Source organism: Anomaloglossus baeobatrachus, chromosome 4 (assembly GCF_048569485.1).
Source record: "Anomaloglossus baeobatrachus isolate aAnoBae1 chromosome 4, aAnoBae1.hap1, whole genome shotgun sequence".
NCBI classification, from domain to species: domain Eukaryota; kingdom Metazoa; phylum Chordata; class Amphibia; order Anura; family Aromobatidae; genus Anomaloglossus; species Anomaloglossus baeobatrachus.
In genome coordinates, this window is record NC_134356.1 from 449588538 (window position 1) to 449607775 (window position 19238).

Below are 19238 nucleotides of genomic sequence, written 5' to 3' on the forward strand. Positions count from 1 at the left end.
GTAAACCAAACCAAGCATATAACTGATGATTAATGTCCGGGGTGAGTCACTATTTCAGCAGAGCTATTAGACAGTCCATCTACATTGTCTGAACGGATATATGTCTCACTCTGGCAGATGCACACTTCCTCCATACATCCTGATGGGATGGCTTACATTACAAACAACTAGCCATATGATAACACGGATGATCTCAATAAGTGCACATCGTAGCGGTAACAAAATTCATGATGACATTTTCGTTAATACCGCTCTTCTTTGTAGATCTAAATAGTCCAAAAGGGGAAGTTCTCCAGCACCGAAGAAAAGTAGTTAAAATGTAGCCTTTAATCATCTAGGAGTAAAAATAATTGGCAGAATGTGCACATATTAAAAAATCATAATGCTTATGCATTTCAGGTAGAAAAAACCTTAATCAAGCCATGACTAAGGGTTTTTCTACCCAAAAAGCATAGATGTAAAGGGTACATTTTTAGCAACTTTCCTTTGGTGCTGGGGAACATCCCTTTTAGAGGTTTGTGACCTGGAATCCAGACCAGTGCATGCCCCGTGCACCACACCCAGACCTCAGACTCCACAGATACCCTGGAAGACTACTGGGATACTGATCTCTAACACAGGAGTGGTGAGCTGAATAACACTTTTCTATTTTTTGTATGCCTCCTCTTTGTAGCTAAGCTTGTATTCATCCATGATGTCAATTTACAGAAAAAAAAAAGAGTAATCTCTATCTACCAAAAAAAAAGTAATATCCTAAAAAAAAAAAAAAAAAAAAAAAAGAAGAAGTAATAGCTTCAAAAAAAGATAGCTAGTAGCTCTTAAAGCACCACCATATTATACTTACCCAGTCACCCACTTTAAGATATGACGAAGAGAATTAAGGCAATTAGCAGGTCTGTACAAAAATAAAATGGCAGATCATTAATTAGGCCAGGCCATAAATAATCACTGGCATATTTACAACATTAGCATAAATTAAAGGGAACCTGTCACCAGTTTTTTCAGTATTGACCAAAAAGAATCACCTTCTGCAGCTCCTGGGCTGCATTCTGTGAAGGTGCACCTTGTTCCTGACTCTCCTTCCAAACCCCAAAAATACCTTTATAAAATCTGACCACCACGTATGCAAATGACCTGTTCTGGTCGAATGGTCATGCTTTTTTTCGGCTCCTGTCTCCCCCTCCTGCCGCTGTTTGCAGTCCTCCATTGAGGATTGACGCGCCTGACGCCTCCTTCATCATCCACATACTGGGCTGAATCTTGCACCTGCGCAGTCATTCCCTGCTCACGCAGGCGCACTTTGCTCTGCCTTATTGCAGGCAGAGCCGAAAAGATAATTGTGCTTGCGTGAGACCATGAGCTCTCTGCGCAGACACAAAATTGTGATTTTAGATTTTGCGGCGATACCAATTGTGTATATTTTTTTTAACCCTTTGATTTGCAATGGGCCGAATGGGGGATGATTTGAACTTTTAGGTTTTTTCTTTTTCTAAATTTTTTAAAACTTTTTTTTTCAGTTTACTAGTCTCCTAAGGGACTATAACGATCAGCAGTCTGATCGCTCATCCATTTCTGCTGATCATAGCTACACAGCTGAGATCTGGAGAAAAGCTGCTTTACTCTCACACATGGCAGTCTGCCGGCAGTGAGAGAAGGGACTCATGACAGCTACAGCAGTCATTACATGACCCTGTGCTACCATGGCAACTACTGGAAGTCATGTGACTTCCGATGGGGCTGGGTATGTTATGCTTACGGCGGCACGCTGTTACCTCTCACGGTCAGATTTTGACAGTGAGATTCAAGGGGTTAATAGGCACGGGTGGAACACGATTTCACTCGCGCCTGGCAGGCACACGTCAGCTGTTGAAATTAGGTGACATGTGCGCGGATCGCTGCGGACTGCCCACGGCAGGTGGCGAGGATTAAGCTCACATGATTAATGACGTACACAGTATGTCATGTGTCGTGAAGAGGTTAAAGTTAGTGCTAATGACCGCTCCAGTTTACACCACCAGGGAAGTTTAAAAAAATAAATAAATAAATAAAATATATATATATTTTTACCGTTTTCTGCTGTCTAAATCTAGGGTGTGTCTTATGGTAAACATCGCCTCAGTCCTAAATATACGGTAGTTTCTGCAAATCATATTACAAGCCATTTTAACCTATAGAAGTTTGTATGCCTTTCAGGATAATATAAGTAATACAAGCTAGAATCATATATACATTTACTAAAAAAAAAAATGAATTATTTACTGAGAGGTAGTGTTCACTACTTCGATATTAATGACCTATCTGGGGAAATGGTGATCAATCTCAGAGCGTGCAACTCAGCCCCTGTATCAGACAACTGTATTCATCTGGTCGCCCACAAAGCTGTAAACAAGGTACTGGGCCCTGGACAACCACTAATCTGATATTGATGATCTCTACTAAAAATTGTTCATTAATATCCAAGTACTGGACAACTCCGTGACCCACTGTGATGTAAAACGTCAGATGATAATTGAATGACCAAACCTACTTGAAAGTATTTACGCCTTCCTTCAAATTTTCAACAGTGATTTCCTCCAGCATGAAGAACTTGGAAGTGAAAGCATCAACATGTCCTATAAGAAGCGAAAAAAGGTGACAAAAAAACCTAATGTATCTTAAATTCTACATAGCTAAAGCCTGCTTTACACGTTGCAATTTCGCATACGATATCGTATGCGATTTGCAACGCCCCCATCATATGTGTGGCACGTTCAATTTGTTGAACGTGCCGCACAAACGATTAACCCCCGTCACACGTACTTACCCGTCCATACGACCTCGATGTGGGCGGCGAACGTCCACTTCCTGAAGTGGGAGGGACGTTCGGCGTCACATCGACGTCACGCGGCAGCCGGCCAATAGAAGCGGAGGGGCGGAGATGAGCGGGACGTAAACATCCCACCCACCTCTTTCCTTCCACATTGCCGGCTGGAGCCGCGGGAGGCAGGTAAAATCTGTTCATCGTTCCCAGGGTGTCACACACTGCGATGTGTGCTGCCTCGGGAACATTGAACAACCCGACGTGCAATTCGTCAGGATTCAACGACGTGCATGCGATGAACGTTTTAACGTTCAATCGCAATCGCACGTAGCTGTCACACACTACAATGTACCTTACGATGCCGGATGTGCGTCACTTACGACGTGACCCCGCCGACACATTGTAAGATATATTGTAGCGTGTAAAGCGGGCTTTACAGAGCTAGATCTTCAAATTTCCTCATCATTTTATTTTCTGGAGGAAATAAATAAAAAGCTAAAATGTGAAATCCCAATTCCAAACATCCTGTGTGCAGTAATCATTATGGAAAAGTCAACAACATTAGTCAGCACAGCACAAAGCAACCAAGAAGATTCCTGATTTCTATGCAGGCTAGAAAGTAAACTTTGCACTTTGCTTGGCGGAAAGAAACCCTGACCTGTTGTGTCTGTACTAATCTTTAAGTGTGTCACACCCAACAAAGGTAAAGTCATTTATAATAGTAACAAGCCAGACTTGTGGTTGTATGGATAGGAATACTCCATATTTATCTGTCAGAACATTAAACCACCTCTCTAATATTGTGGAGGCCTTCTTTTAGCCTCCAAGACTGCTCTATGCTGTTGAGTCATGGACTCCGATGTCCTGTATTTGGCATAAAACGTTCCTGATAAATGGAAAGCATCTCTTTAATATTTATTACGCATTTTGTGCACATTATTAACTGTGCGGGGAGGGGGAGGACGTGACATTTTTCACAATTTGTTGTGCAACATTAACGAGCATTTATTTACTTACAAGATCTAAAATTCTTTGCGATTAAAAACACAATCCAGTAGTATATATATCAGAATGGCCATCTCCTGCTCTATCCTCCCAGTTACATTGCTTCCCCAACAATTACCACTTACGTCATCTGTCCAATGCTCAAATTATGATTAACACGTCAGTAATTTCTGACTCAGATGATCTCTGGAATTGGACTAAAGTCTTTCTGCATTTAATAGCCCCAAGAGAAGAAGAAAAAAAAAAGAATCAAATAATAAGACACTGAAGAAACAGAGGTGGAATAATTATCTAATATATAAAGTTGAATGTATGTATGTATGACCACTAACGGAATCTGCACCATCGCATTTACAATCATGACATTTTGCATCTCATGTGACTCAGGGAATGTCATAGACTATGTTTTGAAAGGCAATTTTAACCTCGCACTTTACAGTTATTTGCCAAAAAAAAAAACAGCTTCCTGTTTGGATGTGTAAGGTAATATACTGGATATTGACAGCCTGGCTATTCATCAGATGGCCTATAGTAACTAATCACAGCTCTGCTTCTATTTGCTACAGATTAATAGGAGCTGATTGGTTGCTATCGGCAACGAAGGATATCTATAAGAGCCGTTGTGATTACCCGTGGTTACTCGCTAATCCCGCCCCCCGCAACTTATACAAGCGGCTCCACCCCCTCCCCCCACACGTTACACAGGCGGCTCCGCCCCCGCACATTACACATGCGGCTCCGCCCCCTCTCCCCGCACATTACACAAATGGCTCCGCCCCCTCCCCACATTACACACGCGGCTCCGCCCCTGCACATTATACATGCGGCTCCACCCCCTCGCACATTACACACGCGGCTCTACCCCCCGCACATTACACACACAGCTCTGCTACATCCACACTCTAAATCCCTCCTGACACAACACATAAACTTCACCTCATCCAGCACCATGGCAACCAGCACAGCAAAGTCCTGCATACGCTGAGGAGCTGATCATGTGACCCCCTGATATCTCCCCTCCATGTGACATCATCACAGGTCCTGTAAGCACAGAAACAAATCCTGTTGTGTAGATTACACACTCGGGGGGAGAGCTGTATACCCTTGGGTGGAGAGCTGTATACCAGGGAGGTGAGCTGTATACCCTTGGGGGAGCTGTATACCCTTGGGGGGGAGAGCTGTATACCAGGGAGGTGAGCTGTATACCCTTGGGGGGAGAGCTGTATACCAGGGGAGGTGAGCTGTATACCCTTGTGGGGGAAGACAGCTGTATACCCTTGGGGAGAAGAGCTGTATACCCTTGGGGAGAAGAGCTGTATACCCTTGGGGAGAAGACCTGTATACCCTTGGGGAGGAGAGCTGCATACCCTTGGGGAGGAGAGTTGCATACCCTTGGGGAGGAGAGCTGTATACCCTTGGGGGGAGGGAACTTATATACCCTTGAGGGGAGGGAACCTGTATACCTTTGGGGAGGAGAGCTGTATACCCTTGGGGGGAGGGGAGTTGTATACCCTTGGGGGGAAGGGAGTTGTATACCCTTGGGGGGAAGGGAGTTGTATACCCTTGGGGGGAAGAGAGCTGTTTACCCTTGGGAGGAAGGGAGCTGTTTACCCTTGGGAGGAGAGCTGTATAACCTTTGGGGCAATGACAGGTGTATACCCTTGGGGGAGGAAGACAGCTGTATACCTTTGGGGGGAGCTATATACCAGTGAAGTGAGCTGTATACCCTTGGGGAGGTGGGAGGAGAGCTGTATACCCTTGAGCCAAGTGTTAGCTGGCTGAGAACAGCTAGTTCTTAGTATAGAACAGCTTATGTGTCAGTTAATATGATTTTGGTGGTGAGAAGGAGAGAGCGAGAATGGGAGAGAGTCAGAGAGAAGGAGTGGGATAGAAGCCAAGAGAGAGAAAGGTGGGAGAGAGGAGAAGAGAGAAAGGGGGAGTGTGTGGGAGAGAGGGGGGAGGGGGGGGGGGGAAGAGTAGGGGGGAGAGGGGGTGAAGAGTAGGGGGAGGGGGGGGAGAGTAGGAGAGAGGGGGAGAGAGGGGGAGAGAGAAAGACTTAGTTACTATCCCAGGCAACGACGGATACTACAGCTAATTTATAAATACAAGCAAGACTATGATATGTATACATTTCTCAATTGCCTTATATATAAATACAGTATATACAAGAGAAGGTATCATGAAATAAACTATACCCTGTATCTATGAACAGCCAGTTTGTATCAGAGGTTTGGCAAAACCAAGATGCAAATTCAGGATGTCCGGAAGGGCAATGTTCTGAAGTTTACATTGTAAAATAGCATTGTGGTTTCAGAGATCTGAAACTACCAAGTTCAAAAGATGAAAGTTTACAGGGGTGACAGTTACAGAGTACGTAGTGAATACTGGGGTCAGTGATCAAGGTAATGAAAAAGGATTTTTCAGCTCACCCGACAACAGAATCACCTGGGCCCCACTCAAAGGAACGGTGCAAGGATGTCAGCTCTGTGTCCAAGACGTGTTTTATGTTTTTTTCATGGATATCCATACAACCTAGTGTTTTAATCTTTGGAAATAAATGGCTTTTTAAGGAATCAGTTGAACGTGTTGCTGGAAACAATTCTTCTTAATGCCTTGGGGTCAGTGATCCACTGCTGCTGGGATGCTGCACTCATTCCCGAGGAGGAATTACAGACCCCCGGGATTACTTCTATGATAGCATCAAACCTCAGCCACCGAACATCTTAAAGCTTCTATACTTAGGACAGATAGGGAAGTCTCCCACCTTATCCCATCAGCTACAGCGATGGTAGCTTTCATCAGGGTTGCATATTTATTTTCAGATTACCTTAGGTTATAACACTACAATGTGGATTGTATTCACCGTGAAATGCGACAGTAACGGAGCCCAGAAATAGAAAAAGCTGCAGTACAGTGATGTTTGACTTGGCCACAGGGAGGGGCTTTACTATGGAAACCACTAAACACAACATACACTTTCCAGAAGAGGAAATGTAGTAATCACACAGGATGAGTGGGCTGCAATGACTCACACAGCTGCTTCCAAAATGCCCAGTTTCAAATCACCCAGGCACTCAAGGTTGTAGCATTTCTGAAGAGCTACATGGAGACTTTCTTTAGCATTACTTCTTTTCACAACTGGTTGACACCTGCAGTGCACAAGATTACAGAGACCTAGATCTATTGCTTTGGTCTGCAGTTGATTATGCACTGTACGCTTAAGCTGGGTTTACACACTGCAACATCTCAAACGACATCGCTGTAACGTCACCGGTTTTGTGACGCAATAGCGATGTTGTTTGCGATGTTGCAGTGTGTGAAACCTATCAGCGACCCGGCCCCTGCTGTGAAGTTGTAATCGTTACAAATCGTTCAGGACCATTCCTAGGTCCTTTGTTTCCCGCTGTGCAGCATGAAGTTTCAGTGTGTGAAGACTCTGCAGCGACTTTGTTAGCAACTTCCCTTTCAAAAGGCTGCTTATCAACATCCCCAACAACCAGCTAGGTCGCTCTGCAGGTCCGGATCGCTGTTGTGTTGTTGGCCAGGTTTGCCTGTTTGAACGCTCACCAGACTTAGCAGAGACTTAGGGAGGTCGCTATTGCGTCACCAAACCGGTGACGTTACAGCGATGTCCTTTGCGATGTTGCAGTGTGTAAACCCAGCTTCAGTGAGGCTGAGGAGAATACACCCCAACGTACCGCACATGACGGAGGTGTTCTCAGCCCTAAAAGAGCACACACAGGATTTCAGAAACGTCAGCTCAGACGCCACTGTACCATGGAGCAATCAATAAAAAGAGAATGTGCGTGTTTATAAGGATGACTCGGTGACTCGGCCGGGATGATGCTGCACTGCCTTGATGACTCGGAGTAACTGATTTTCACACAAGTTGCAACATTTTTATTCTATGATGACTATACTACAACGAAGGCCTAGGACACACGCCAAGAAAAACAGTGCGAGTGGAATGCGATAAAAAAAAACTCGCATTCCACTCAGACTAATATTACTCTATGGGACAGCACTCATGAGCGATTATTTTCTCAGCCCTAATCGGACTGAGAAAACAGTCACATCATGCTGCGGGTGGAATGTGAGCTTGTTTCACTCGCACCCATTCAAGTCTATGGGGGCGAAAGAAACATCGCATTGCAATAGCGTTACACCGGTGTAACGCGAGTGCAGTGCGATCCTCGCATTAGGCGGCAACAGAGGAGATAGGGAGATAAAGCCCTCCCTCCCCTCTGCAGTGCCGGCCCCCCTCCGCAGCTGTGGTCTGATCGCACGATCGGACCACATTTGCATGACACTCGTCTCCGCTGTGCTGCGAGCATGAGCCGAGTGTCATGCGAGGACTCGCACATAACTCCATGTGGCCTCAGCCTAATTGTACAGCTTAGCTAGAAACAGCCATATTAATATCATTCAACTGCCTGCAGGAGCTTGTGGCCAGATTAATATGCAATTTGCTAATGGACAGCTACCTGACTGCTCTTATGGGGTCATAAAGACTCTTCCCCCCATCAGCCACAGTTTGTCTTCTCCTGGAGCAAACAGCTAGCTATAATATAGTTAACAGATATTTGGGCATTTTCAACAAGGCTAGCCAAGCGTAATTTATAATACCTGTTCCCATCACAAGCTAGTAATAGTACACTCCTCCTATCCACCCTATATCAATTATTAATGGCCTATAGAAATTGCTTTATGAATTTTATATGGACAAAGCAAGCAATAAAGATAGCTTTATATAAGTATGGTGTCTTCGTGCACAAACATCCAGCATCCGTGAATTTCCAAGCTCATTGATGTCATGAACAACAGATTAAAAGCATGAAGGAAAGAGACAACTCACCCACATACATCTCACACTTAGAGTGGGTAAGGCTTTCAGTCCATAATCGACACCGCTCACTGTCAGTCAGCGACTCCACACCGTAGCAGGTCTGGTAATTCACCTTCGTGAGTACAAATACCGGGATTTGCTAAGAAAGAAAATACATTTGATTAAGTCAAATACAAGAGTGAAGTTATCATGCTGCTCTTATCAGCATTACTGGAAAGGTCCCCATATACATTAGGCAAGTCAGGGGGAGGTAATGATGTCAGGGGGATAAGTATAAAGCACTTTGTATTCAATAGCTAAGCATTTTTTTTTTTGGGCGATAAGCTGCTGCTGAAGGCGTCTACATTCATCTGAACGTGGTTGTGTGTGCATGGCCACTATATAGGACCAGCCTTCCTGAGATCTGCTGCGTGCCATTTATATGATTGTTAGATATATTTATAGGATCAGAAAGTATGAAGTTCAACCTGTCTGACCCTATACTTCCTTGGACGACGAGCAACACCAGTGGTACCTGTCAACCACTCCTCCGCCTAGACCTATCGAAAAAACATACCCATCAGACACACCAAACGTATGTTTCTGAGCAACTACAGGATGACGGCAGTTGGCTAAAAAGATCATATTATTCAATTAAACCATTACACTACCCATAAATTACAGGTTACGCTAACATACCTACAGTTCAAACCAGAAGTTTACATACACTATCTAAAAATATACATCTGCATGTTTTTCTCACTCATCTTACATGAAATCAGAATAAATCTTTCCCGTTTTAGGTCAATTAGGAACCAAAAATATTTATATTTGTCAAATGCCAGAACAATGAGAGAGAGAATGTTTTAAGGTATTTTTAATATTTTCTGTAAAGTCAAAAGATTACTTACATTTCATTAGTATTGGTAATACTGACATTCAACTGTATAATTGGGTCAAACGTTTTGGATATCCTTCCACAACAGTTGGTAGGAAATTGGGTCCACTCCTCCTGACAGAACTGGTGTAACTGAGCCATGTTTTGTAGGTCGCCTTGCGTGCCCCTGCCTTTTCAGCTTTTCGCATACATTTTCAATAGTATTGAGATAAGGGCTTTGTTATGGCCACTCCAAAACATGACTTTGTTATCCTTAAGCCACTTTGTAACCAGTTTGGCAGTATGATTTGGGTCATTATCCATTTGGAAGACCCATTTTCTCCCAAGCTTTAAGTTCTTGGCTGATGTCTTCAGATGTTGCTTTAGTATTGCCACATAATCTTCTTTCCTCATGATGCCATCTATTTTGTAAAGTGCACCAGTCCCTCCTGCAGCAAAACAACCCCACAGCATGATGCTGTCACTCCCGTGTTTCACTGTTGGGATGGTGTTCTTAGGGTACCTTCACACTTTAGCGATGCAGCAGCGATCCGACCAGCGATTTGACCTGGTCAGGATCGCTGCTGCATCGCTACATGGTCGCTGGTGAGCTGTCAAACAGGCAGATCTCACCAGCGACCAGTGACCAGCCCCCAGCGACGTGCAAGCGACACTGCGCTTGCACGGAGCCGGCGTCTGGAAGCTGCGGACACTGGTAACTAAGGTAAACATCGGGTATGGTTACCCGATGTTTACATTAGTTACCAGCGCACACCGCTTCCTTGCTCTCCTAGCTACAGTACACATCGGGTTAATTAACCCGATGTGTAATGCAGCTACATGTGCAGAGAGCAGGGAGCCGCGCACACTGCTTAGCGCTGGCTCCTTGCTCTTCTAGCTACAGTACACATCGGGTTAATTAACCCGATGTGTACAGCAGCTACATGTGCAGAGAGCCGGAGCCGGCAGCACAGGCAGCGTGAGAGCAGCGGAGGCTGGTAACTAAGGTAAATATCGGGTAACCACCTTGGTTACCCGATGTTTATCTTGGTTACAGCTTACCTCAGCTGTCAGACGCCGGCTCCTGCTCCCTGCTCGCTTCATTTCGTCGCTCTCTCACTGTCACACACAGCGATCTGTGTGTCACAGTGGGAGAGCGCCTTTGAAGAAAACGAACCAGGGCTGTGTGTAACGAGCAGCGATCTCGCAGCAGGGGCCAGATCGCTGCTCAGTGTCACACACAGCGAGATCGCTAATGAGGTCACTGCTGCGTCACAAAAAGCGTGACTCAGCAGCGATCTCGGCAGCGAGCTCGCTGTGTGTGAAGCACCCCTTAGGCTTCAAAGTTAATCCCTTTTTCCTCCAAACGTAACGATGGTAATTATGGCCAAACAGTTATTTTAGTTTCGTCAGACCACAGGACATGTCTCCAAAAACTAAGGTCTTTGTTTCTGTGTCTATTTGTAAACATTAGTCTGGCTTTTTTATGTTTGTGTTGGAGTAATGGCTCCTTTCTGGCAGAGTGGCCTTTCAGCCCATGCAGATACAGTACTCGTTTCAGTTTAGATAATGACACAATCTTACCAGCTTCAGCCAGCATCTTCACAAGGTCATTTGCTTTTGTTCTTGGGTTGATATGCACACGTCTAATCAAATCCCGGTCATCTCTGGTACACAGAACTCGTCTTCTTCCTGAGCGGTATGATGGCTGGACATTCCCATCTTATTTGTATTTGCGAATAATTGTTTGTACAGATGAACGAGGCACCTTCAGGTATCTAGAAATGGCACCCAAGGATGAACCAGACTTGTGCAAGTCCATAATTCTCTTCCTGAGATCTTGGCTGATTTCTTTAAACTTCCCCATGATGCTACACAAAGAAGCAGAGTGTTTCAGGTGTGCATTAAAATACATCCACAGGTGTGTCTCTAATTAACTCAGATGATGCCAATAAACCTATCAGGAGCTTTCAAAGACCTGACATCATCATATGGGCTGTACCATATTGTTTAAAGGCAAATCTTAGTGTATGTAAACTTTTGTCTTTACAGAAAGTAATAAAGATGCCTTAAAACATTCTCTCTCTCTCATTATTCTGGCATTTGGCAAATATAAATAATTTTGGTTCCTAATTGACCTTAATTCAGGAAAGGTTATTCTGACCATGTCAGAAAGTGAGAAAAACATGCATGTGTCTTTTTAGCTAATATATGTAAACCTCTGGTTTCAATTGTATGCCCGCTTGGCTGGTTGAGCATGAATGATTATTTTGACACGGCAACACTCTGTTCTTAGCCATAAATGCTATATCACATATTTAAAACAGAGATACCGTATATACTCAAGTATAAGCAGAGTTTCTCAGCCCACGTTTTTATGCTGAAAATGCCCCCTCGGCTTATACTTGAGTGAGGGTCCCACAAAAAATTATTCTCACCTGTCCTCCGTTCCCTTACTTGCTTAATGCAACACACCAACCCCTCGGTGATCACGGCCAGTGCAGGGGCCGCCGCTGTTGTCATCAGCGATTTACCTCACTGCCCCAGCTAAAATCACCCAGGGGTCTGTGTGCCTGCAGTTCATAAAAAGCAGGTAAAAGAACACCGTGGGAACGGAGGACATGTGAGAAAAATGGTGTGTGTGTGTGTGTGTGTGTGTGTGTGTGAGTGAGAGAACAACGGCACAATAAAGGGACAAGAAAGGGACCAGAATGAGGACATTACTAAAGGATGGGGCACATTACTAGATGGCCCATTACTACAGGAGACAATATAGGCCCATTACTACAGGGGACAATATGGGCACATTACTCATTATTACAGGGGACAATATGGGCACATTACTACAGGGAGACAACATGCGCACATTATTAAAGGAGACAATATGGCTAAATTACTACAGGGGGGCAATATGGGCTCGTTACTACAGGAGACAATATGGGCACGTTACTACAGGGGATGATATGGGTACGTTACTACAGGGGTCGATATGGGTACGTTACTACAGGGGACAATATTAGCACATTACTACAGGGGACAATATGGGCACATTACTACAGGGGACAATATGGGCACATTACTACAGGGGACCATATGGGCACATTACTACAAGGGACAATATGGGCACATTACTACAGGGGACAATATGGGCACATTACTACAGGGGACCATATGGGCACATTACTACAAGGGACAATATGGGCACATTACTACAGGGGACAATATGGGCACATTCCTACAAGGGACAATATGGGCACATTACCACCAGTAGCTGCAGCATTTTCCCACTCTAGGTTTATACGCGAGTCAATAAGTCTTCCCAGTTTTTTGTGGTAAAATTAGGTGCCTCGGCTTACACTCGAGTATATATGATAAATAGATCAAAATGGGGTGTTGGGAGTCTTAGCAATTATTTTTTTCACCAATAACTGTGTAGGATTTAATCTATCAGAGGCTCATCTCCTTAAATGGGTTGTCACAGGCAAAATGAAAATTTCACTGGTGGATTGCTGTTGTAGAAAACAATTCAAATGATACTTAGCTTCCGCCACCTCCACAAAAAGAGAAGACATCACTATTCAAGCAGCAGCATCACTGCAGCCGGTCATTAGCTGCAGCAGTTAGGTGTGACATCTCCTATGACGTGTTGCTGATTTCACATGACTGCTACTACCAAATCCCAGGCTGAAGCGGTTCTGCAGCCGGTGACGCCTCTTCTTGCTGTGTACCTGTAGCTCATGGAGCGGCCTGCCCTTGATCCACTTGAGTGCCATTAGGTGAATATCACTATTTGCTATTTTTTTTACAGCTGCAAGCCACCTGTGAAATTTTCATTTTACTCAGGCAACCCCCCTTAAATTACAACAGAATCTATGTGCATGCTCAGCTGAACACATTTCCATTTTAAAGGGGAAATCAGGTACATTATTCAGAATTACAAATAGATGACTAGTTCCTAATTATGGCACTCCGTGGCAGTGAATTGTTCTATACAGCGATACCACACACAACCTCTAGAAAGAAGTGGCGGTGTTTCTGGAAGAAAGCTGACATGTTTTTCTATTTCTGGACAACCCATTCAAATATTCTAAATATCTTCCAGATGCCAAAAGTACCAAAGTGTGACTGCACCTCACTCTTCAGGGAAAAGAATACAATTTGTCACACTGAAAACGGTGCAATTTCCATAACGCCTGATTTTACTGATCTTTTGTACAGATAATCTACCAATTTTGTCATTTTCTTCACTGTGCGATGAGTCTTAGCCGTGTGCACAGTGCTCTTGAGTAGCAGCAGTATATCATCCAGGCTGAACATCTTGTATGCACAGTTTTCTTCTGGCTCCACAGTGTACTCAGATGTATCCTCCTGCACGGCCATGAGGTCATTAGGAAGAAGATCTATAAAGAACAGACACAAATCTACTGAGAAAGAGATATCTAAGTGAATATATGAAGAAATAAAGTGCTTTAAACTACTCAATGCAGGTAAGACCTACTGGATATGATTCCAATGGTAAGGGAAAGGATCCAAAACCTTTAAAGGGAACCTGTCACCATTTTTTTCGTGTATAAGCTAATACCACTACTTTACTCAGCATCAGTGCTGCATTCTAAAAAGTTGATATGTCCTGACCCCCCTGTATATCCCCCAAGAAACCTTTTGAATCGCTCCGGCGCTTTATATAAAACCGACCTGTCCGGTTAAGGTCATTGCAGAGGCGCCTATCCCTCCTCTCTGCTGTGAACTGCCATCCTCCTAATTTGATTGTTATCTTATGACTGTGCAGTGGCATTGCAGTCCGCACAGGTGCACTTTGCTCTGTCCTACTGCGAGCAGAGCATGAAACTTGACTGCGCATGCGTCGGAACATGTGTTGGAACTCCTCTTCTGCTATTTCTGGTGGCAGCAAATAAAACTATATGGGCGAAATAGTTCCGGTAAGCAGGAGCTGGATATACATATTCCGATGCATCCGCATTTGGGTTTCAGGTAGCAAACTGTTCCTGTGCAAACCGGGGAAGTCCGTGCGCAGGCACAAGATTTTGTTCGGCAATGTGGAAGACACAAGATGCATAACCACATAGGAAGGATGGCAATTCACAGCAGAAAGGAAAGAGGAGCTGCTACACTGACACCCATTGGACCAGACCAGTGCGGGAGCTATTCAAAATGTTTTTTTGGGCTATACAAGGGAGTCAGGACATAATATACAACTTTTTAGAATGCAGCACAGAGGCTGAGTAAGATTTTGGTAGTTTATACACGAAAAATATGATATGGTGACAGGTTCCCTTTAAAGGGAATCTGCCAACATTTTTCATGATCTAATCTGAGAACAGCATAACGTAAAGACAGAGACACTGATTCCAACAATGTATCACTTACTGGGCTGCTTAGTACAGTTTTGATAAATCACTGTTTTAACAGCAGCAGATCACTAGTACACTTGCTGCAGTGTAGTCCTCCATATTCATGAGAGCTGTATAACCCCACTCCACCTCTGCTTGACTGATTTCTGCCCATGTATAGTATTTACAGAAATCTGCTAATCTGTGGTGTAGGGAGGGTTATATAGAGCTCAACGCATTGGTAGATCTGCAGCAGATAAAATAATGATTTTATCTAAGTGACAACAATCAGCTCCGTAAGTGACACATTCCTGGAATCAGGCTCTTTTCCATACATTAGTTTGCTCTCAGATGGGGTAGCAAGAACCTGGTAATAGATTCCCATTATATCTCTATAAAAAGTCTCCATTTTCTGCAGCAATAGACTTCCTTATGCGGCTCTGTACCTACAGTGCTGGCCAAAAGTATTGGCACCCCTACAATTCTGCCAGATAATACTCAGTTTCTTCTTGAAAACTATTGCATTCACAAATTCTTTGGTATTATTATCTTTATTTAATTTGTCTTCAATGAAAAAAAATAAAAAAATTGTGATAAAGCCAAATTGGATATAATTCCACACCAAACATAAAAAAGGGGGTGGACAAAAGTATTGGCACGGTTTGAAAAATCATGTGATGCTTCTCTAGTTTGTGTAATTAACAGCACCTGTAACTTACCTGTGGCACCTAACAGGTGTTGGCAATAACTAAATCATACTTGCAGCCAGTTGACATGGATTAAAGTTGACTCAACCTCTGTCCTGTGTCCTTGTGTGTACCACATTGAGCATGGAGAAAAGAAATAAGACCAAAGAACTGTCTAAGGACTTGAGAATCCAAATTATGAGGAAGCATGAGCAATCTCAAGGCTACAAGTCCATCTCCAAAGACCTGAAAGTTCCTGTGTCTACGGTGCGCAGTGTCATCAAGAAGTTTAAAGCCCATGACACTGTGGCTAACCTCCCTAGATGTGGAAGGAAAAGAAAAATTGACAAGAGATTTCAACGCAAGATTGTGCGGATGGTGGATAAAGAACCTCGACTAACATCCAAACCAGTCCGAGGGTACAACCGTGTCAACCCGTACTATCCGTCAGCGTCTGAATTAAAAGGGAGTGTATGGCAGGATACCCAGGAAGACCCCACTTCTTACCCCGAGACATAAAAAAGCCAGGCTGGAGTTTGCCAAAACTTACCTGAGAAAGCCTAAAACGTTTTGGAAGAATGTTCTCTGGTCAGATGAGACAAAAGTAGAGCTTTTTGGGAAAAGCCATCAACATAAGAGTTTACAGGGAAAAAAAAAAAAGGCATTCAAAGAAAAGAACACAGTCCCTACAGTCAAACATGGCGGAGGTTCCCTGAAGTTTTGGGGGTTGCTTTGCTGCCTCTGGCACTGGACTGCTTGACCGTGTGCATGGCGTTATGAAGTCTGAAGACTACCAACAAATTTTGCAGCATAATGTAGGGCCCAGTGTGAGAAAGCTGGGTCTCCCTCAGAGGTCATGGGTCTTCCAGCAGGACAATGACCCAAAACACACTTCAAAAAGCACTAGAAAATGGTTTGATAGAAAGCACTGGAGACTACTAAAGTGGCCAGCAATGAGTCCACCCCTGAATCCCATAGAACACCTGTGGAGAGATCTCAAAATGGCAGTTTGGAGAAGGCACCCTTCACATCTCAGGGACCTGGAGCAGTTTGCCAAAGAAGAATGGTCTAAAATTCCAGCAGAGCATTGTAAGAAACTCATTGATGGTTACTGGAAGCGGTTGTTCGCAGTTATTTTGGCAAAAGGTTGTGCAACCAAGTATTGGGCTAAGGGTGCCAATACTTTTATCTGGCCGATTTTTGGAGTTTTGTGTGAAATGATCAATGATTTGATTTTTGTTTCATTCTCTTTTGTGTTTTTTCATTGCAAGCAAAATAAATGAAGATAATAATACCAAAGAATTTGTGATTGCAATCATTTTCAAGAAGAAACTGAGTATTATCTGACAGAATTGCAGGGGTGCCAATACTTTTGTCCAGCACTGCACATGTGCCTCAGAATTAGGCAGAAAATGTAACTGAGGCTAAAAGCAGCAATTACAATACCAATCACAGAAATACCCCGATGTGACGTAAATCATTTTCTACAACATCAAAAATCACATGCATGCTGAATTTTGTAAAACGTCACAAAAGGACTTCCAATTTTATTTTGCCGTTAAAAAAAATCTACTTTGCAACTGTGTTGGCGTCTTCCTACTTACTGCCCCCATGGGTATTACCCATATTCTGACAATGTGCACAATTAAAAGTTTTCTATGGTTTTCTAGTTGTGAATTTACACTTGCCAATTATTGTTACAATTGCTCAGAATGAATCTTAATAATGGTCCACAATGAAGGGGCATCAACAACATTCAAAATCTGAAAAATGTCATCTAAATGCAATTAATCACAAATTGCAATCACTCAAGTTTTACTCACAGTCATGCAGGACGCTTATACATTGCCAATTGTCAGTCAGGGTCTTAGCGCTAGAGAACTTGTGTATAAGTGCCCTGTATAACTATTTACCCCTGTGAGTAGGATCTGAAGCAATGGCATACTAGGATTAAAAGCTAGTGACAGCCAAGTGCTGTACGTGGCTATCTTCCTCAGCTCCATGGATAAAAGAAGTGGCAGTGTACACGTGCAACTGTTACATTCAAATGGAGGACATAGGACCCTCTGTGCTGAACCCAGCAATAAGACCCCCCAGTAATCAAAAATGTATCTAGTTTGTGGTCAGATAAGGCCCGTTTCACACATCCGGCATTTCGCCGCTTTGCCGGATCCGGCACACTCCAGTACAATGCAATACTGTACAATGGCATCGCGGCAACCTCCGGTCACATCCTCCGGTGGCTTGACAGCATGTGACTGGAGCTTGCCGCGATGCCATTGTACAGTATTGCACTGTAGTGGAGTGTGCCGGATCCAGCAAAATGCCGGATGTGCGAAACGGGCCTAAGTTGTAAACATGGGAGAACCCCTTTGCTGCAGAATTCTGCTTTAATTCATGTATACACAATGATACCTACATTTGTTATTACTTGACTGACTAATTTGCACTTTCCTCTGAGACTTCAGGGATGAACGTGATGGAATCTGTTGGACGTTGGGTGCAGACTGAGTTGAATGTTCACTTTTCTCAGGATTGACCGAGCTCGTCTGATCCGTCTTCTTTGTGTCTGCCCTTAGTAGCTGTGTTTGCATCTTCAGAATCTGCCCCAAGGGATCAACATCTTTAGATATCTTCCTAGTGGTCTTTCTCTTCTTAGAGACATTTGGCGTAATCACTGGCGGTGTGACTGCCATATTGCTCCTCTCATTCATTTTACCATCAATGTCAATCACAAGTTTGCGGTCATCTGAGTCACTGTCGCTAGTGGTGGTGGTTTGGGTGCCGGAGCTTGGCGTACAGCTTGTTCTCAAATGGGCGGTTTCCCAACTCCCATCCGACTGTTCTTTATTGTTCTTTTTTTGTTTCTTCACATCACTGACCTCATCTGAACTGTAACCTTTATAAGAAGGAACATGAATAGTGTCACCTCTCAATCACTAGTCGCGCAGACTTGTACATAAGTAGTGATCACAGAGTGAAAATTAGCACTCATCATCTACTATCCTAATTCTAAATAAGTTTGCTAGATTACAAAGCAGCTCTGAAATTACCCTTTTATAACCTGTTGGGCTACGTTCCCATGAATGTAGTCTTAAATAAAGCTGTCAAACTTTGACAGCGGTAATAACAGCACAGGCATGGGGGTGCAGTGCTCTAGGCGTCCATTGGTGCCCCAGTGATGCAATCGTGCGGCACCGATGGGGTCTGTTGAAGATCTCCATGCCTGTCATTAGAGAGCTGCTTTGAATCCCTGGGAGGGGGGGACGATGATTTTTAGTATATATAGCAATACTGTGGTAAAACTGTGTATAGTGTAAGCGATCAGAAGATCACAGGTTCAAGTCCCCTAAAAGGACTAATAAAAAAAGTAAAAAGAGAGAAAAAAAATAAAAATTGAAGAATAAAGTTAGAATCACCCTGCTTTTCCTCCCTTAAAAATAAGGATAGTAAAAAATACATGTGTCTATACAGTGAGTATGAAAAGTATTCAGACCCCTTTCAATTTTTCACTCTTTGTTTCACTGCAGCCGTTTTTTAAATTCAGAAAAAGTTCATTGTTTTCTCATTAATGTACACTCTGCACCCCATCTTAACAGAAATAAAAACAGGATTGTAGAATTTTTTTCAAATTTACTAAACTAGAAAAACTGAAATATCACATGGTCATAAGTATTCAGACCCTTTGCTCAGA

The 19238-nt window shown here is 43.5% G+C and overlaps 1 protein-coding gene across 1 annotated transcript in view; it reads right to left on the bottom strand.

Annotated features, from left to right (window-relative positions):
- ICE2 (interactor of little elongation complex ELL subunit 2) overlaps window positions 1-19238 on the bottom strand; it is a 172995-nt gene that overhangs the window by 37256 nt on the left and 116501 nt on the right. The window contains exons 10-14 of the mRNA XM_075345592.1: window positions 17964-18443; window positions 13735-13907; window positions 8661-8790; window positions 2528-2612; window positions 845-895 (exon numbers count right to left, since the gene is read on the bottom strand). Of these exons, the coding sequence (XP_075201707.1) occupies window positions 845-895; window positions 2528-2612; window positions 8661-8790; window positions 13735-13907; window positions 17964-18443 (919 nt within the window). The remainder of the gene's footprint in view (window positions 1-844; window positions 896-2527; window positions 2613-8660; window positions 8791-13734; window positions 13908-17963; window positions 18444-19238) is intronic.